A 19,338-nucleotide genomic window follows, 5' to 3' on the forward strand; every position below is an offset into this window, starting at 1 on the left:
TGCCAACTGCAAAGCTTCCGGTGACGAATTTCAAAATAAAGCCTCACACTACAGGCTGCAGTATCAAACTTCACTCATGGTGCTTCTGGTAGAGGGATAGATACAGTGGCGGTTCTAGACCAAATTTACCAGGGGGGGCAAGATGGGGCCAGTGTTTTTTCACAGGGGCACAGAACAAAAAAAATAAAAAAATAACAATAAAATGGCAACATTTAACTGTGGAATAATATTAAGTGAGCCACTTGTGGCTCTGGAACTGCAGTTTTCAGACCCCTGATCTAGCAGTTGAATACTTTGCCCCCAGCTCAATACGGCTAAAGCTAAACGTGAAACATCTTAAGTTTTAAATTCTTTTTAAGTAGAGTAAAACTGTATAGGTAAAAAAAATAATAATAATATTGATCAAAGTGACCAATCAGTTATGGTTTCTTTGCCATTGCAAATAATTATGAGAAGTGTATTTAATATCATGTCTTTAGTACAGGGGCCATAACAGGGGCCAGGACCATTTCTACAGGGGCATGGGCCCCTGTTGGCCCCTGTCTAGAACCGCCCCTGGATAGATAGATAGATATGATAATTTAGCTATAAGGGGATATTCTAAAACGCTTAACGTGAAAAAACACCAAACGTGAAAATGATTAACCTGGCTTAAGGTAGGAAAACAATGAGGAATCATCACCAAATTTCACATGCCCAATTCTTGTCATGAAGACTTAAGCCTGAAAAAAAGAGAAAATAAACCGAAATCCAACGATTAAAGAAGATATCTCACATTAATGTTTTCTTCTTCATTGGCGCCTATGGCGAGAAAAAGGCTTAACGTGGTTTAATGTACCTAATCAACGATCAATGATCACCAAATTTCTCTCATATATTGCTCCTCATAAGCACATGAAACTATCAAAAAATCGAAACCAAAGTCTAATTATTATGGACGCTATCTGACATTAAGCCTTGCTGCTTCATTGAGGCCTATATTAAAAGAAAAAAGCTTAACGTGGGTTTGATATTTTTTTATAGTTTTACGTGGACATGATGAGAAATATGAGAGAGACATTTGGTGATCACTGAGCGTTTAGGTAGGCTACATTGAACCACGTTAAGCTGTTTTCTTTTAATATGGGCCTCAATGAAGCAGCAACGCTTAATGTCAGATAGCGTCCATAATAATTAGACTTTGGTTTCGATTTTTTGATAGTTTCATGCGCTTATGAGGAGCAATATATGAGAGAAATTTGGTGATCATTCATTGTTGATTAGGTACATTAAACCACGTTAAGCCTTTTTCTCGCCATAGGCGCCAATGAAGAACAAAACGTTAATGTGAGATATCTTCTATAATCGTTGGGGTCCAACAGGGCTTAATATTCAGACCAGTGCAGTTTCATTTGTGTATGTTTCTCGTGGGAGCACAATTTACCTTATAATAATTTTTATTATTCTAGTAAAACTCAGTTTTTTCCAAATAAGAGTTGTAGCTAGAGGCAAGCCTTTCTGCCATCTGAAAGATCTCCAGAAGGTCATCCATGCTGTTATCACCTCTCATCTAGATTATCGTTGATCTAGATTAGCCATGCTAACATATTGAAGCAAGCAATTCTCGGTATGCAGGTGCTTAGAACATTAATTTAAATACTATGTCAGGCCACAGGAACCTTGTTAGTGTGCATGTCATTGTGCACTTACTCAAAATCTGGAACATTTTAGGTGTAAATCTGGTTTGACTCCTGCAATAAATCAAATGTGGACAAACAAATTTAAATCTTGAAGCAAAGACAAAGAAACGTTAAAATGGTTTGCAGGACAACTTGACTTTCTTTCATGACCAACGTCCAAGAAGCAGATAAAATGAAACATTCTATTTGTTTCAAATTGTCAGTACAAAAAGATCTCAGCATAAAGTTTAGCCAGTACTTTGCAACAGGCTCTGTGGCAAGAATCAAAGTTAATACGGTCTCCGGCAGAGTTATGTGAATCTGAGGCTTTTTTTCATGGGCTGCCCTTTTCAGAGCCTCAGCAGTGGTTAGGCTGGATATCCTGCGCGTCATGGCAACAGCTTTAATATTAACTCTTCACTATCAGCAATTAGGTGCGTTTGAAATCATCACCTTTAAATCTGCAATGAGAGCCGTAGCTTCAGTAATTTGGTATTTAACCTACTCTTCAGGACAATTCATCACATTTAAATGTCTTTTATCTTTACCTCTCTTCCATTTATCTCCAAATTCATCCATGCAAGACAACCACTCTGGTCCCCTATTTGACCAATCAGGAGGACTTGCTCATAAAAATGCATCTAGAATATGTTCATTTGCATACCTCTAAGTTTGAATTAACTGAATGGACATGCTTTCACCCAAACACTTTTGATCTTAATCTGACACTGAAGCATAAAATCTTTTATTTCTGAAGGTGTTTTCCATGTGAACATTTCAGAATATGTGCAATGCTGTCTGAACATATTACTGTTTTCTGGTAATTTGACGCCTTTGAACAAACAGTACACAACCTCATGATAACAATTTTCATGCACTTCGCAGGAATCAGTAATGCAAGAATCCTAGACAGCGACGATGAGAAATGATTTACAATTTGTTGCAGAGACAAATTGTGAGGGGTTGGATTGTTTGAGTCAAAAACTTGCCTTACCTGCTCTATTTTTATTTTCTTTTAATTACTTGGAAGATGTGATAAGTGTAAGAAGATACATCTGTTTCTATTAAAGAGTGCCGCTTTCTCAGGGTGTCGAGACTTTATTGGCAAAACAGTTTGTAAATAATCTTAGTGTTTGGCTTAAGAGTAACCCTTATTTATTTATTTTTATCAGTCCAATGTTAACTAAAAAATATTATGTTATTGAGTTTAAATGCGCTTGTTCTTTAAATGCAATGTTCTTTTTGTCTTTATACCTTATCTGCTCAAATATTGAAAGGGAAAAGTGAAAAAAAAAACATAATTAAGCATGCCATAAATTAAATAGATAATGCATAAAATATTTTTCCACATGTTTAATATATAGCGTGTTTTATGATGACCTTTGTCATTTTACTTAATAATTCTAGCTTATAGTATGATGGCAGCTTTTATTTTGAAGTTGTAAACCCTCGGTTTCCGCTAGCCTTGTTTCTCTTTAATCTTTGTGGGCGGGGCCAAGCGTTCACCTTTCACCCAATAAACCACTTCAGGCAGAGATCAAATGGCTTTTTCCAGGCCGGTTGTTAATTAACAAAGTTTCATTGTACAGTGACTCAACATTTTACACTCATTTAACAGATGCACTCCACTTTCTACTGATCTTCAGCTCTACGGGGGTGTTTTTTTTGTTTTTGTTTCTAGCATTACTCTGAGATCTAAGAGCCATAAGCACAGGTGGCATCTGTCGTTCAGGTAAAAAGCACCTGAGTGTCAGCCGACAGTCTGTGTTTTAGCTCCTGGAGATCAGTGGAGACAAGAAGCGGCTCAGACAGGCTTATCTGCGCTGATATCCAATACTACTCACTCACTCCCCCCCCTCATTCATCTGCACTATCTGGGTCAGACAGCAGCGAGCTAATCATCTACAATCCACCACACACAGGCTTAACGTTAACAGCAAAGTCACACAACCTTTGCCGGATAAATGACAACTTTTGCGCTCCCTAAAGTTTTCCCGTGTCATATTCAGCTTAGGAGACAAGGGCTTCTACACATAGTGGTTTAAAATCCCTTTTTTTAAGCCGGACACCTAAAACCCTCATAGCCAAAAATGAACAAAAGCAGATGAGTTTCAGCTCATATTTCCATCCAGGTTTAGTCAAGAAACATTTATGTGACTCAAGGGACCACAATTGTTTTAATCACAGCTGATGGACTGACTCTCTGTTTTCATTCAGCTATGAATTTATTCCCAACATGTGAACAAAGAAGCTTCTGGGTTTTTCTTTTAAATGGAAAAAGAATTACCGTAGCTTTTCTGTCCCAATACCTTTAGAGAGAGCTGCATAAAATGTTGTATTCATAGTTGCTTTATTCAAATTAATAATTGTTTTACGCTGCTTTGCAAAAGGTTTTCGCTGCCACTGGAAACCTACACCTTTGGTCAGGTTAAAATGAACTAAACATTTTTTGAAAAGTGTGGCGTGCGTTTGTATTTAGCCCAGCTTGCGTGTCTGTTGACATCGTTTTCGAGTCTGACTCTGTTACATTTAGGGTTGTTTTCCTGCTGGAAGGTGAACCTTTGCCCCAGTCAGTCTTAGGTCCTTTTCAGCATCTAGTTGGTTTTCTTCTAAACTGAGTTGTTTATTTTGCCATCAACTCCAACCAGCGTCCATTTTCCTCCTGGAGAACCCCCCACCCCTCACAGTATGTCGGCAAAGTCCCCATGTTTCACAATCTAGATGATTACTGCGATGGGCAGCTTTAGGTTTTCAAATACACATGGTCCTTTGGACGCAGCCCAAATGGGTTTGCCTATCGATATGTTCTGGTTAGGTGATTCTATATTACCGCCTTCCTCCACATGGTTGCCGTTACCCCTCTTTCTTCAACATTGGGTTTTTTCCTGCCATAAAAGTCTGTTTGGTGGTGCACAGCTAATAGTTGTCCTGTTGACAGATTTTCCACCTGAGATGTGGATCTCTGAAGGTCCTCCAGAGCTACTATCAGCTTCTGCGCTGCTTCTCTGACTATTTCTGCCTTGCCCACAGGTGTAGGGGTGCAGCCAGGTCTTAGTAGATTTGCAGATATGGAAAAATCATAGTCAGATGATGGACTGCACTGCAAAAACGGATCTAAAAATCAGTAAAATGTTCTTAAAGTTAGTGTATGTATCCTTCATTTGAGCAGGTAAATAATATTATCTGCCAATGGAGTGAGTATTTTGACCCCTAAAATAAGATATTTAGACATCCTGCACTTGAAATAAGATGATGGAGATGAATTGTTCCTATTCTAAGTGCAAAAATCTTATTCCATTGGCAAATCATCTTATTTACCTGCTCAAATCAAGGACAAATACACTCATTTTAAAGAACATTTTACTTATTTCTATTTTGCAGTGTGGAGTCTGGGATATATATATATATATATATATATATATATATATATATATATATATATATATATATATATATATATATATATATATATATATATATATATATATATATTTTTTTTTTTTTTTTTTTAAGCCGACCCTGCTTTAACCTTTTTCCACAGTTTTTGCTCCGACCTGTTGTGCTCTTTGTTCTTCATGATCTGGTTTGTTCAATAATGTTCTAACATTATTCATGGAGCATCTATCCCACAATGTACATTGAAGTCTGAGGTTGTAACGTGAGCATATGCGAACACAATAGGCTATGAGTACTAAACTTTTCTACGTTTTCTCAAGATGTTAATGAGATGCAGACGCCCTTTTGTCCCTGAACAATTTGCTTCCTGCCTGTAGAAGAGCCGCTGGATTCCTCGACATCCAGATTGTCCCGAGATGCTAGAAAACATGTGAGATATTCACTAATATGTACATGTTTCTACCCCAAAAACACCTCCCACATCACCACAGACATATTCAATCAAAAGCACTGAGACATTGTTTTATTTTAAGACTTATAACAATGTAATTGGCAATTCACCGATAGTCACATTCGTTATATAGTGCAAAACACATGAGGCTAAGATGTGAAAGAAATACAAGCAATATAATCAAGTTTTCTTAAATACTCAAGTATACATTGTTGATCACAGCTGCAACCCACTATGGTGTCGCACTTGGAATAATTTAATATAATCACGCTTTTATTAGCCACAGCTCACTTGTAGAGTTCAGTTACATTCCTGCTTTCTCTGCTGTTTCTCAAACTCGCTTCCTGTTGGTTAATCTGGTCAGTACCACTGTTGTCCTAACCACTTTGATCTTTTCTTATTCCCTAAAAATATACTTTATAGGACAAAAGAGAAAAAAAAAAGATTAAATATGAGTGGGAATAGATATCCCACTGCAGAAAAATTGGATGGATGTTTAAAAACTAATATCTGATGCTATTTGCACACAAGTATTTAGTTATTTTGAATCCATACTAAGTTTATTCTATTTGTATAGAATCTATTTATATATTGTTTCATTAACATTATTTTAGTGCCATTCACCCTATTCTGCTTAAACAGACTTGGACCAAAACAAGTGAAGCAAAGCCCTTTCACTCTATCTGTGGAGGAGCTGATCTACATTAAATCTGCGTCACCATTCATAAACAATAAATGTTGCTGTAAATAGTTTTCTCCACATTATTTTTTTTTTAGTGCGTGGAAGGACAAACGGTATAGGCCCCAACAATAAGTAGAATAAACAGTAAATAAACAAAAACTTATTAAAGTCCTGAGTGTGGAAGACTTTCTGTGCAAAAGTCTTGAGGAAACCCTCATTTCTTTACATTTTGCGTCAAATAGAAATTAATTTCATTTTAAGCAGTAGCTGTTCATTGTTTCTGATAATACGTGAAAAAAACAAAAACAAAAAAACAACTTCTGGATATTGGTCGTCTTTTTTATTGCAGATTTTAAATATGTCGGAGGTAGAGATTCAATTTAAAAAGACCTAAACTGCGGACTGAATTCAGGATAGCCATGTATTTAGCTCCATTCATCGCCTCACGCTCGTTTATCCCCATCTGAAGAAAAGCATCCCCGTACCATGATGCTACCACCACCATGTTTCACACCGGGGGTTATTTTTCCAGTTTTTGCTCATTCTTCAATACAAAAGAGCTCAAACCCAGTCAAATGTGATGGAGGGTTTGTGAACATCATCTGTTTATATGGATGGTGTCGCCATCTTGTTTGTCCTAAGAAAGACACGAGAACAAATTAGGTTTCAGGACCAGATGTAAAATTTACAACGGTTTCTTTAAAAGCCATCATTTCTAAACATAAACTAGTTTATTTCTTGAGGTAAGAGCTTCTTATGCTTGATTTGCTTTACTCAGAGGCCCAGTATAAGTTGCTAATTTAAAGCAATCTTTCAAAAAGGACCATAAAATAGACTAAGCAGACCCTCAGAAAAATCTGTATAAAAAAAATCTTCGAAAAGTCTGAGTTTAGGGAACAAAGATGACTCAAAACTTTTGCACAGCTCGTCTGAGATGTGGTTGTTAAAGACAAAAAACCCCACAAATGCTTATTTACACTGCATGCACGAATTAATCCATTATATTCATATTGTTTAAAGGAGGATAAAACCTGGTACTTGGCCTGTTTTTTAGGAAGTTAGAAATTACGTTTAAAAAGTTTGACTCCTGGAAACAGCCATAGATAACATTCAGCATATAGTTACAGTACTGAAACCCTGCCTAAAACAGTGCTTTAAATGACCCTCTGCACACCAGATTAGGACCTCCCTAAGACCTCCAGAGTCTCCAAGACTGCTTAGATGTCACTAGATTGTGGCAAATCTGGAAAAAGAAAATGAATATGGTGAAGGTTGCTGCTCTCTTTACCTATCCTGGTCAGCCAGACTGCCTTATGGCGGAAATACGACATATCAGTCAGGAAAGCAGCGGTAGAGGACGATTTAAAAGGCGGGACTAGTCACCGGAAACAGGTTAGAACCAATCAGATGACTACAGCGGTGACACCAAGCGACGCGCTCCGTTTTAATGCCAAAAGTAACACATCGTAAACAGTATATCTAATTATCTTATTTTAGGGGTCAAAATACTCATTCCATTATTTACCTGCTTAAATTAAGGATAAATACACTAACTTTAAGAACATTTTACTTATTTTTAGATCCGTTTTGCAGTGTGTCAAACCAAGTCTCTGAATCCTGGGTTAGTTGTTATGAGTTCCCCTTGCAGGGCAGTTATAAAAATATAAAAATATCGCTGTGAGCTGCTGCTTGCACCTTTTCCTCCTTCACCTCCCTCCTGATCCCTGAATATAACGCCAAGGCTTCTATTTAACAGGGTCACAGAAACAGAAACCCACAGCCTGGAGCGCTTACAACTGCCTGCAACTTCCCAGACACCGGCACAACTTTGGGGGAAAGTCCAACGGACCCCGGCGCATAATGAAGAGCTCACTCTGTTCTTCCATCCAGCTCCTGGCAGATTTTTTTTTTATGCTGTCGCGTGGTCCTAGTCTGGTGGGAAGAGGGCCTTACCTGTTGACACCTATGGCTGAGGAGTAGGTAGTTAAAACATCCTTTTATTTAAGCACGTTGTCTTATAAACGAGAAGTCGCGGGGCACCTATTGTTGGTGCGTTTCTCAGTAATGAGGGTCACAGTCTTCCACGAGGCTGTCGGTGATGTAGTTGACGTGTAGCACCTCTTCGAAATACTGCTTCTCCAGTTTGGTGTTGATGGTCCAGGCTACGACTTCCACTCCCCTTTGAGCCCAGTACTGGATGTAACTCCTGCATCAGCAACACAGGGAAACAGCGCGTCACCGACAGCAGCACGATAAGCCACTAATATTCAAACATCAAGATTATCCCACGATTGGTTCACGAAAAATGTTCAGACATGTCAAAATGTCGCAATCTGAACTTTTTGGAAGGTCTTGTGAGAGTAACTTCAGAGCAAATGCTGAAATTCAAAAAGGGAAAAGCAAAAAAGCAACAACAACAAAACAAAAACTCACTGTGACACGAAGTTCTTCTGCATCAGGAAGGCTGAGACGCCGCATAGCTTCCACAGCAGGTGATGGTGAGCCCAGTCCAGCAGGATGTCCATCAGAGTCATCCAGTGATGTTTCCACACGGACGAAAACCGCGGGGTGCCGTCGCCGAGCGTGCTCAGGCTCCACGGCCTGTGGGTCAACGCCGTGAGCACTTCAGGGTCGCTCTGTCTCATCTGGACCAAAAGAAACGCTGTTATTTGTTGCAGGGTATAATCCTGGCGCATTTAGTTTTATTAATATCAGTTTCCTTGAGTTTGTGATCCGAGTTTGCACAGGCCACCACAGCCTCCGTTAACATTACAATTTTAGGTAAAAATAAAAGAAGTTTAGTTGCGTTTCTACGGTTCGTCTACACAACAACGGCGTCCTTTTTCCCTCAAAACACCGTGATTTGAAAACCAGTTTCAGAATGTAATGTTTTGAAAAGATTAGATTAGATTCAACTTTATTGTCATTACACAGGTACAGGTTAAAAGGCAACGAAATGCAGTTTAGGTCTAACCAGAAGTGCAATAGCAGCAGATGCAGGATAAACAATGGTTCTATAAGTACAGGACATGGATATGTACTGAATAAATATAGAGATGAATACTATTATAAACAGAATTTTACTGATAGATTTGTCCTATGAATATAATATATAGATAACTAGTATTGTGAACTAAATTTACAGCTGGATATGTACCGAATATAATATACAGGTGGATATTACTATGAATAGAGTTTTACAGATATGTACAATAGCGTAATATACAGATGATTGTTATTATAACAGAGTTTACATGTACTATGAATATATAAACTCTGTTATAATAACAATCATCTGTATATTATGCTAATATGCTATGATAAAAGATCCCACTCTCCGCTGTCGTGTAAACAGGAAAAGTCCATTCTGCCTGCATGGGGTGGACCTGACACATTCACTGTATGACTTAGTGGAAGTGCCTTTTTAATCAGGGAGTGTTTGTGTGCATGTGCTTGTTGAGTTAAAAAAAAACAACAACATACTGCCCATTAGTGGGCAGCAGATTCAATAACCAAGTGTGTGATTCCCATTCTGTCATTCAGGACACATAAACCAGCCTGTTGTGATGTGAACATCTGGGCTTTTAAAAAAAATCTGAAATGCCAGCCGACTGCGCTGAGTCTTTAACCTTGCAGCAATCCCTCCTCCTGAAGGAGCATGCAGCCACAGAGCAACTCCCTTTTAAAGTTTCCTGTTCAATCTGAACATATTCGACAATCCAGATACATTTGTAAATTTATGCATAACGACTTAAATCAATACTTATGTTTTAGTCTATTAAGCATATGATTGTTTTAAATTTTATCTGAAAAAATTCTAATAAATATGAAACTTTACTGCCAAAATAATAAAAAAAAAAACAACAGAATGTGGTGGTTGCATTAGATTAATACTGATACTAAGGTTCTATATAGGAAACATTGTTGAGACCAGAACATTTAGTTTTTAAAAACAAAACACTTGGCTCGCAGATCTTTGCAAATGGCAGCGGGCTGTTCCCGTCTGCCCTGCTCCTCTTTATAAGACGCTTCAATGTGGCTTATTGTTGCTAGACTTTCCTGAAATCCGTGCAGTGTTCTCAGATAAAGCTAAAATGACACAAGTAAACACATTTAAAGCAACTGAAGTAAAAATAAGAAACATAAAATAAATGAACCTGGACTTAAAGTGAGCTTCATTGATCAAACAGAAACACGTAGCTTTAAAAAGGGTGAGTTAAAATGATTGTACTGTATTCAATCATAATTAAGTTTATATATTGAATGGGGATAGCTATGGTGCGTGTGTTGTGTATATAGTGATAACATAAATAATGCACCTAGAAGTGTTTACCTACAGGTGCAAAAGAACACAGACTGAGTTAATGCAACAATGACAAAAAGGTTATATATAATATAAATTTACAATTCTTTACGGAAATGTTTGTCCCCCTGTTGGGCTGGGTAAAATGAAATGAGAATATAGTAAAAGCAGTGGTGGGAACCTTGCAGAAACTCCCCACAGAACAAGCGGCAGAGCTCTCCTGCTTACCCTGTAGATGACTTTGGGTTGGAAGGAGCAGACGATGCTGCTGTTGTAGAGGCCTGGATGTCTCTTGTACAAGTCTTTAAACGCTGCAGCTGCCTGGATGGGAAGGAAAAACAAAGGGGTGCCAAAGGTCAGTCGGTTGTTTACAGTGAGAGTTTGAACCTCGTGGTGTGAGTGCAGACGCACCGCTGTGGGCCCCTGACTCCAAAATGTCAGGGCCAAACAAGCAAACAATAAATACCGTACCATCTTTATTTATAAAGCGCTTAAAAACAGCCAACAGCTGAAACAAAGTGCTATACATTGCTACAAACTAAAACACGGCAAAAAAAACACTTTGCGCTAGTGGTAAAAGCCAAAGAATAATAGTGGGTTTTAAGGCGAGTCTTAAAAGTGGGGAGTCAAGGAGCCTCTCTTATATGCGGGGGACAGGTTATTGCACAATTGAGGACCAACTTATTTATTAAATAAATAAAAAAAAAAATTCAACACTGCAAATTTCCTGACTCAACTGAAAATAGGCTGAGCATCAACTAACTGAAGTTATCAAGAGCATACAAACAAGAATAAAAAGAGCTGTTTAACCAAACTCGTGTACATCTTTCAAACACTAAAAAAAAACTTACATCATATAAATCATTTCCTTCTCTTTTACAAATCGAACATCTTTAGTATTAAAGATATAGTGGAGGATCTTCTTTAGGCTTTGAGCTCCAGGGGATCCTCTTATCTGTTGGTTGTCCCACCTGCCAATCGTAAACCTAAACGCTAATGTGTGGAAACGTTTCTTCTTGCTGGCTGCGCACTGGCTGACGGTCATCCAAACTTCTTATTCTATTTATAATTGCCCTGTAACAATCTAGTAGAGCATATTTTAACAAAAAAGGCTATATATATTCGTGTCACAACACACAATTCATTTCTGCTATTTTTTTCATTAGGTGTATTTTTTTTTAAGTTTTTAGACAACAATGATGCTGTTTTATTCCGATCATCATCTTCAAGGTTAAAGCTATTTTTGGACCTCATGTAAAGCCACGGAGTAGGATAGAAATGTGTAGTAGAAGGAAAGTAATAGATACTTTTCACATTTTCTTGCAAATTAAAAATCTGAAAAGCGTGGCAGATGTTTGTATAGCCCTTAACTCTGAAACACTTAAACAAAATCAAGAGCAACCAACTGTCTTTAGACCTTACCCTGATAAAAACAATACGTTAATCTTTTACCTTCTCAGAGCTATGGATTGAACATAGTTATGGCACAGCAGCAAACCGTCCAAGACATCTGCAATGGTTTCCACTGACGCTACAAGAGTAACTCTGGAGGAGCTGCAGAGACCCACATAGGGCTGGGCAACAAATCGCTTTAATCGATTCATTCAAAATTACAATTTTTTAAAGGTTTATTTTTGGAAAATCTGGATTTTATTTTGCCAATGCACTCTTGGACTTCCTTGAAGAGAACAGCATGCAATGCTGAATATGTTTAATTAACTATATTGACAATTATTTATTACCATAATATGAAGCACTTTAATTAACTTGTTTAATTTTAAAGTTAGTTTGAAGTTACACAAGTGAAGTGAAGTCTGTTCTTAGATTGTTGTGTAATACCACTAGCAGCAAACATTTTGTTAGAATTTCATTGTTTAAAGTGGCAGGACCATCATATTGTTGTTTCACAGCTTATATGTAGTTGTACTTACAATTCAGGTCAGCTCTCAGACAAAATATTTTGACATAAAGCAAATTTTAAAAATAATTTATTTTTGTGAAATGAAAAGAGGGGAAAAATGTATTTATTGGATTTGGTATGATAAAATCAGATCCACAGCTCAGGTATTTGTTGAAAGCACGGTTGTTAGACGTCTACTTCATTTTTTTTTAATGGAAGAGATGCAAGAAGGAAGGCATTGTTTAAATAAACAAAATCACGATTAATCAATAAATATGGGTTATAAGTTCTGCTGTATTGAGCGACGAAGAGTGTGCGTTGGTTTTTGAAGAAGAAATATGGCCAACACCAATTCTGCCGATGCCTTTATGAAGAGAGCAGGAGGACCAGCTGGGAGCATCTGTTCCTGCTCAGGTGGAAGAGGCTGTCGTTGTACTGTCGACTTTTCAAAACCAGGTTTCTTGTTCCTTCCACTTAACAGCAGTCACACTACCTTGATCGCTCACATAAAACATTAAATAAATTGAAGCGGGTGGTTGTAACCGGACAACACGCAGAAACGTTCATTTGGTATGAACAGCTCTGTTTTGACCAACATCCTCTCGTTTACCTTCTGCGCCCTCGCCTGCACGTAACTCAATAAAAACCAGCTGACTGGCTGCACATCATCAATTCTGATTAGTTAGTTTTGTTCGCCGCACCTCATCTGGATGACCTTTGACATCAAAGTAGATGGTGAGCTGCAGCCTGATGCATTCCTTCACCGCCTCCTCCAGAGTCGGGATCTTCTCACCCGCAAACTTGGACCTGGTGAGAAAAGCAAGGCTCGCTTAGAAGTCCGTGTTGGAAAGAAAAACTGTTATTTTCTGATTAAATAATGGCAGAAAAGTACAATGTTCACACTCGTGCAAGTCCCACTGCTCTTTCTGGGTCTCATACAGGTGAACCCTAACAATAAAATGCATTTTCTATAAAGTGACCATGACATTAGGTCAGGCGTGTCCAATGTGCGGCCCGGGGACTGATTTTTGCCCCCCCCCCCAAAAAAAAACTGCATTTCAGGAAAGATTTGGTCCACCAGCCCAGATGACTGACAGAGAGGGAAACTATAAGTTTTTATTACAGAAAAATGATTACAGACAGGTTAAGATCTAACAACGGAACATTGTATTCATGTTTTAATAACCACAATTTTACATTCTATTTCATTTCAGAGTAGACACGACCACATGGTTTCGTTGTATGTTTTCCATTTTGTTTTATAATGCTGTTTAAGTATTGCTGTATACTGTTTTTTTGTATTTGTATTTTACTGTGAAGCACTTTGTGATTTTCATCTGAGAAAAGTGCTATATAAATAAATTTGACTTACTTACTTATCTATCTGAGGACATCATCTCAAATGCAACCTTTTGTGCATTAAAAGCTGCCCACCCCCAATTCATTGATTAAAATTAGTTAAATACAGAAAGTGTTTTCAGAGAAATACCAGCCCTAATCTTTTTCTCATATTGCTAGACCAAAAAGAAAGTTTGCAAACTGGGTGACCATCTTTTAATAGAGCAAATGAGCAAACTTGTTTTTAACTTTTCATCTACAGTGATTTAACATCCCTTTCCTTCTGAAAATCAGACTAGTTTGTTTAATTGAAATTATCATTATTTGTAGAGCAGGTAAAAAAAGAAAATACGAACATAACTTTTTGCTTATATTTTAATATGTTTATCAATTTCCTTGGCCCTCAAGTACTTTTCACTTGATAGTGTTGGCCCAAGTGCTGAAAAGTTTGGACCCCCTGCATTAGGTGCTCGTTGAGGCAGCAGCGCTACATTGAATTCAATTAAATTTTATCAATACTACCTCGCAGCACGACACGCGTGTGTACAGGAGTTCGTCTTTCACCGGTTTGTTTTGTGCGTTTCACGCTTTTATGACCCTCCGCACCAAATCGGTTTTCCCACCTGAGCCGATGTTTGGCAGCTGCATCCAGTCTGCGCAGCTCTGAAAAGCTCATCTTGCCGAGTGGACCCGAGCCGTTGGTGGTCCGGTCCACGGTATCGTCGTGCATGAGTACGGGGATCCCGTCTGCGGAAAACTCCAGATCCAGCTCCACGCCGGTCGCACCGTTCTTGCTGGCCTACAAGCACAGCAAGAGGGCGTTAGCATGATGAGGTTTTCCAAAGATTTGGCTTCAGAAAAACACGATATAAGGTTTGTGAGAAAAATAATCCGATTTACCAAGTAAAGTTGGACAGGGGCGAACACAGCAAACTCGTTTTAAACATCTCTAAGGCTACGTTCACACTGCAGCCTGACGTGACCCAATTCCGATTTTTTTGGCCATATGCGACCTGGATCTGATCTTTTTATGACAGTCTGAACAACACAGATCGTTTTTTTTCAAATGCGACCCAGGCCACTTGGATATGTGGTCTTGAATCCGATACGTATCTGATCTTTTTCAAATGCGACCTGCGTCTGTACGGCCGGGTCGCATTTATCCGACCTGTACGTCACCGATACTCGACAAACGGCACTATTTTGCGTCCTGCTATGCAGAAGCGGGAAGAAAGACGACACCCATAGTGGACTACAATGAGGAGAGCAGTCAATGGAGAGAAAGCTCCGGTTAGAAAATTAATTAATGACCGCAAAATGCGCGGCGGCATTATAATCCATGTTTACTTCCGCAAACACTGAGGACGCTTGCTACGTGTGACGTCATCGCGTCCTCAAGTGTTGCATGCGGGACACTTCGGTTGAACACATTCAGTTCACACATCACATACAAGTCGCATATATTTGGAAATGTGAACGGACACGCAAAAAAATCAGATTTCACAAAAAGATCAGAATTGAGCATTAAGACCTGCAGTGTGAACGTAGCCTAACCTCGCCAAAAGAGTACCATGTCACCTGTGTGTGTGTGTGTATATATATATATATATATATATACACTCCTGATCAAAATCTTAAGACCAGTCAAAACTTTGCAAGAATAAGCATTTTGCAACACTGAATCTTAAGAAGGTTCTAAGTAGAGCTTCACAATGTTAAAAGGACAAATCAGTGCAAGAGACAAGAACATTTGAGCAGGGAATTGTCTGAAAACTGCATTTATACTCAAACATGATTTTTTCAGCTGATCAAAAGTTTAAGACCATAGCTCAAAAAACCCCGAAAACCCCCCAAAACAGAAATCAAAATGTCAAAAAAAGGACTCAGTAATGAGTAGCTCCACCATTCTTGTTGATGACTTCAAACAATCGTTTAGGCATGCTCGATGCCAGTGTTTCCAGAAGGCTAGTGGGAACGTTGCTCCAAGTGTTGAAGATGGCTTCACGAAGGGCATCCATTGTCTGGAACTGATGTCCATTTTTGTAAACTTCCCTTGCCATCCATCCCCAAATGTTCTCAATTGGGTTTAGATCCGGGGAACATGCAGGATGGTCCAAAAGAGTGATGTTATTCTCTTGGAAGAACTCCTTTGTCGGGCGGGCATTGTGAACTGCAGCATTGTCCTGTTGAAAAACCCAATCATTACCACACAGACGAGGGCGCTCAGTCATGAGGGATGCCCGCTGCAACATCTCCACATAGCCAGCTGCTGTTTGACGCCCCTGCACAACCTGAAGCTCCATTGTTCCATTGAAGGAAAACGCACCCCAAATCATGATGGCGCCCCCACCACTGTGCCGTGTAGAAAACATCTCAGGTGGGATCTCCCTGTCATGCCAGTAACGTTGGAAGCCATCAGGACCATCAAGGTTAATTTTTTTCTCATCAGAGAAGACAACTTTCTTCCACCTTTCAATGTCCCATGTTTGGTGCATCCTTGCAAAGTCCAAACGGGCAATTCTGTGGCGTTGAAGAAGACGTGGCCTTTGAAGACGTTTTTTGTTTCTGAAGCCCTTCTCTTGCAGATGCCGTCTGATGGTTATTGGGCTGCAGTCAGCACCAGTAATGGCCTTAATTTGGGTAGAGGATCGTCCCGTGTCTTGACGGACAGCCAATCGGATCCTGCGGCTCAGAGCTGGTGACATTTTTTGGGGTCTACCACTTGACTTTTTTGTTCCATAACCCTCAGGATCATTTAAAAAATGCAAAATGACTGTCTTACTGCGTCCAACCTCAGCAGCGATGGCACGTTGTGAGAGGCCTTGCTTATGCAGCTCAACAATCCTACCACGTTCAAAGTCAGTGAGCTTTTTTGCTTTTGCCATCAGGAGGTCTTGACAGTGTAAAGACTTCACAGAAAATGACATGGAATCCAGATGTTTGCACAGCTTTTGGCTTTTAAAGACTATGGTCTTAAACTTTTGATCAGCTGAAAAAATCATGTTTGAGTGTAAATGTAGTTTTCAGACAATTCCCTGCTCAAATGTTCTTGTCTCTTGCACTGATTTGTCCTTTTAACATTGTGAAGCTCTACTTAGAACCTTCTTAAGATTCAGTGTTGCAAAATGCTAATTCTTGCAAATTTTTGACTGGTCTTAAGATTTTGATCAGGAGTGTATATATATATATATATATATATATATATATATATATATATATATATATATATATATATATATATATATGTGTGTGTGTGTGTGTGTGAAATCCAAAGCCTGGCTGAGTCACTAGGTGTCACTGTTGAGTCTCAACAGTCTCATTCAGGTGTCCCCCCTGAGGGTTGAAAGTACAAACAGTTTTGGCCGTGTTGGCACAAAGAAGCGTTTGCTGCACAAAGATCAGATGTATTAAGGCGAGTACAGGGTTGAAGAAGCACGTCGAGATATGTTGGGTTTTTGTTGAGAGAAGAAGCCGTCACCCCCAAAGTTCAGTCCAACTAGCACCTTTGGAGTATTTTTAATGTTATTGATCGATATTTTTTTTCCTTCCCTTTAGTTTTATACAAGCAATAAAGTTCTTACTTAGTGGGCGGAGACTGGTGGGTATGGAGGCTCGCTGACTTTTGCAGCTGGAGGACCATCTGACCATAGAATGGGTTTGTGTCTGAAGCACCGGGATAAGGAGAGGCCAGCCCCTCTCTGTAGACACGCTGACCTGCTACACCTTTAAATGTGGGGTTGTACGGGCGGGAAGCGTACCCAGTTTCACAGTAAATGTAATTGTTCTGCTGCTGCGTTTACTTACAGAGAAAATATAATTATCCTGACGCCGAACCTGGAATTTGAGATTTAATCTGTACCTTTTACAAACTTTTTTTTTTTTTTCCCCTCGAGGTGAAATGGTTTTTTTTTTTCCTTTCTCTGAAGTCTTACCTGCAAAACAGGTTTGGAAAAACAACTTAGAGGACACAGCAAATATGCAACTACCCCACCCGAATGCCAAAATCAGATTTGTTTTGAGTCAATTTAGTTAAATCACAAGAGTTTTCTTGAGCAAGTTAAAACGGAGAAGTTTGGGTCAAATCTTTGCTCATGTTTAGCCTACGTCATAAATAAAAAGAGCCGTTTATCCAGAAATAATTACAAAAGCTGCAAAATGCTTAACTGACACGCTCTATGGAGTTTATTAGAACAGGGTTTCCCAAACTTTTGAGCCTGCTTTCACCTCCTTTTTTTTTGGCAGGTGGGATTTTTATTTCTTTTTTTGGGGGGACGGGGGAATTATGAGAATAAAGTCGTAAAATTATGAGAATGAAGTAGTATTTTTATAACAACGCTTAAAAAGTGCGGACTACCCCCTGAATTAAAATGATAAACATATTGTAAAGTTATATTTTGATATCAGTTTAGCTAATAAGGAAATGCCACATCTTAATACCAGGTGTGCAAAAAAATCATCTCGTGACCCCCCAGGAGCTGTTTCGTGACCCTCAGGGGGGGTCACGACCCCCACTTTGGGAACCCCTGGAATGGAAGATGGGTGGAGCTAAATGGAGGTCAAAACAATGTTAGGGGGCTGCAGAAGATTGTGCTGTAGGTTCACCTTCCTGCAGTGAGACACCCACTGTCCTTCCACCACAACCACGCGCAATTGCAGTAAAAATTATGCAAAGTTAATGGAAAAATAGGAACATTTCAAGCGACACGATTAATTTTACAAGCACTGCAACTGGTAAAGCAATTAAAACCACAGCCTAGTTATTTGCTGGGTTTTCCTAGTCAAATACAAGTTCCTTTATATGAAAAGTGTTTTATTTATTTTTTTCCTCACCTCCCGTATGGCTGCTATCGTGTTCTCGGGCGCATCGTGTCCGCCGCCGCGGTGAGCGACCGCGGACACCTTCCCCGCTACCGGGTGCAGCACCTGCCGAGCCCGGCTGGTCGCCACCTGCGGGAACCTGAACATGGCTAGAAAGAGATAGAGGGAGGCGGTGAGGGCGGTGGACCACAGGGGGCTCCGGGTTCCCAGCAGGACCAGCACGAAGACCAGCGAGTAGAGGGTGACTTCATCTTCCAGCTGAAGCATTGTGGTCTTCCTGTTCCCCCCCCTTTTTTTTCTTTTTCTTGTCTTCCGAGTCGGAAAGCAGAAATTACCTTCAAACTGCAGAGGCAAACTCGCCCTTGAATGTGATATTTATCGTCCTGCAGAGGTCATTTTCCTTAAACGCGGCTTTACGCAAAATTACATTCTACTATTATATATAAATTTGAGAAATCTTAATTTGCTGACTTTTAAAGAGGGAAACAGCCTGCAGGCAGCTGGTGGGGCATTTAGCCCGATGAACAACGGACCACTGAGCTATATAATACACCGGAGTGCTAATCGCCCGCTGTTAGAACGATTCGCTTTGAAGCCACCGGCCGCCATATTGGTACTCCCCATTTTCCTCCAGTAACTAGGGAATATGTGCGCTACACAACATCGAATAACGAGGATTTTGTCACGTTCAGGGGGAGCTTAAAACTTTTAAAATGTCAAATGCCATATACTTTTATGTTATATTCTAAAACTATCAAGTACTGGGAAGGTAATGTGCTGAAATATTTTGCA

General features: G+C 39.4%; 1 protein-coding gene across 3 annotated transcripts; it reads right to left on the reverse strand.

Moving 5' to 3' along the window:
• Window positions 1-5,550: 5,550 nt before the first annotated feature.
• Window positions 5,551-19,132, reverse strand: gde1 (glycerophosphodiester phosphodiesterase 1). Of its 3 annotated transcripts, XM_021318757.2 has the most exons (8): window positions 18,882-19,127; window positions 18,559-18,695; window positions 14,352-14,527; window positions 13,092-13,197; window positions 10,719-10,811; window positions 8,621-8,832; window positions 8,228-8,393; window positions 5,551-6,824 (listed from the first exon to the last, which is right to left on the reverse strand). In XM_021318757.2, the coding sequence occupies exons 2-7, from the start codon at window positions 18,691-18,693 to the stop codon at window positions 8,246-8,248; spliced, it is 870 nt and encodes a 289-aa protein (XP_021174432.2). In that variant the 5' UTR covers window positions 18,694-18,695; window positions 18,882-19,127; the 3' UTR covers window positions 5,551-6,824; window positions 8,228-8,245. The 3 variants fall into 3 exon arrangements, with proteins under 3 accessions (XP_021174432.2, XP_012722443.2, XP_035993211.1); XM_012866989.3 differs by having other exon boundaries at window positions 18,559-19,131; XM_036137318.1 differs by lacking the exon at window positions 5,551-6,824 and having other exon boundaries at window positions 8,110-8,393; window positions 18,559-19,132.
• Window positions 19,133-19,338: the final 206 nt, after the last annotated feature.

This window comes from Fundulus heteroclitus, chromosome 5 (genome assembly GCF_011125445.2).
Source record: "Fundulus heteroclitus isolate FHET01 chromosome 5, MU-UCD_Fhet_4.1, whole genome shotgun sequence".
In the NCBI taxonomy this organism is placed as follows: Eukaryota; Metazoa; Chordata; class Actinopteri; order Cyprinodontiformes; family Fundulidae; genus Fundulus; species Fundulus heteroclitus.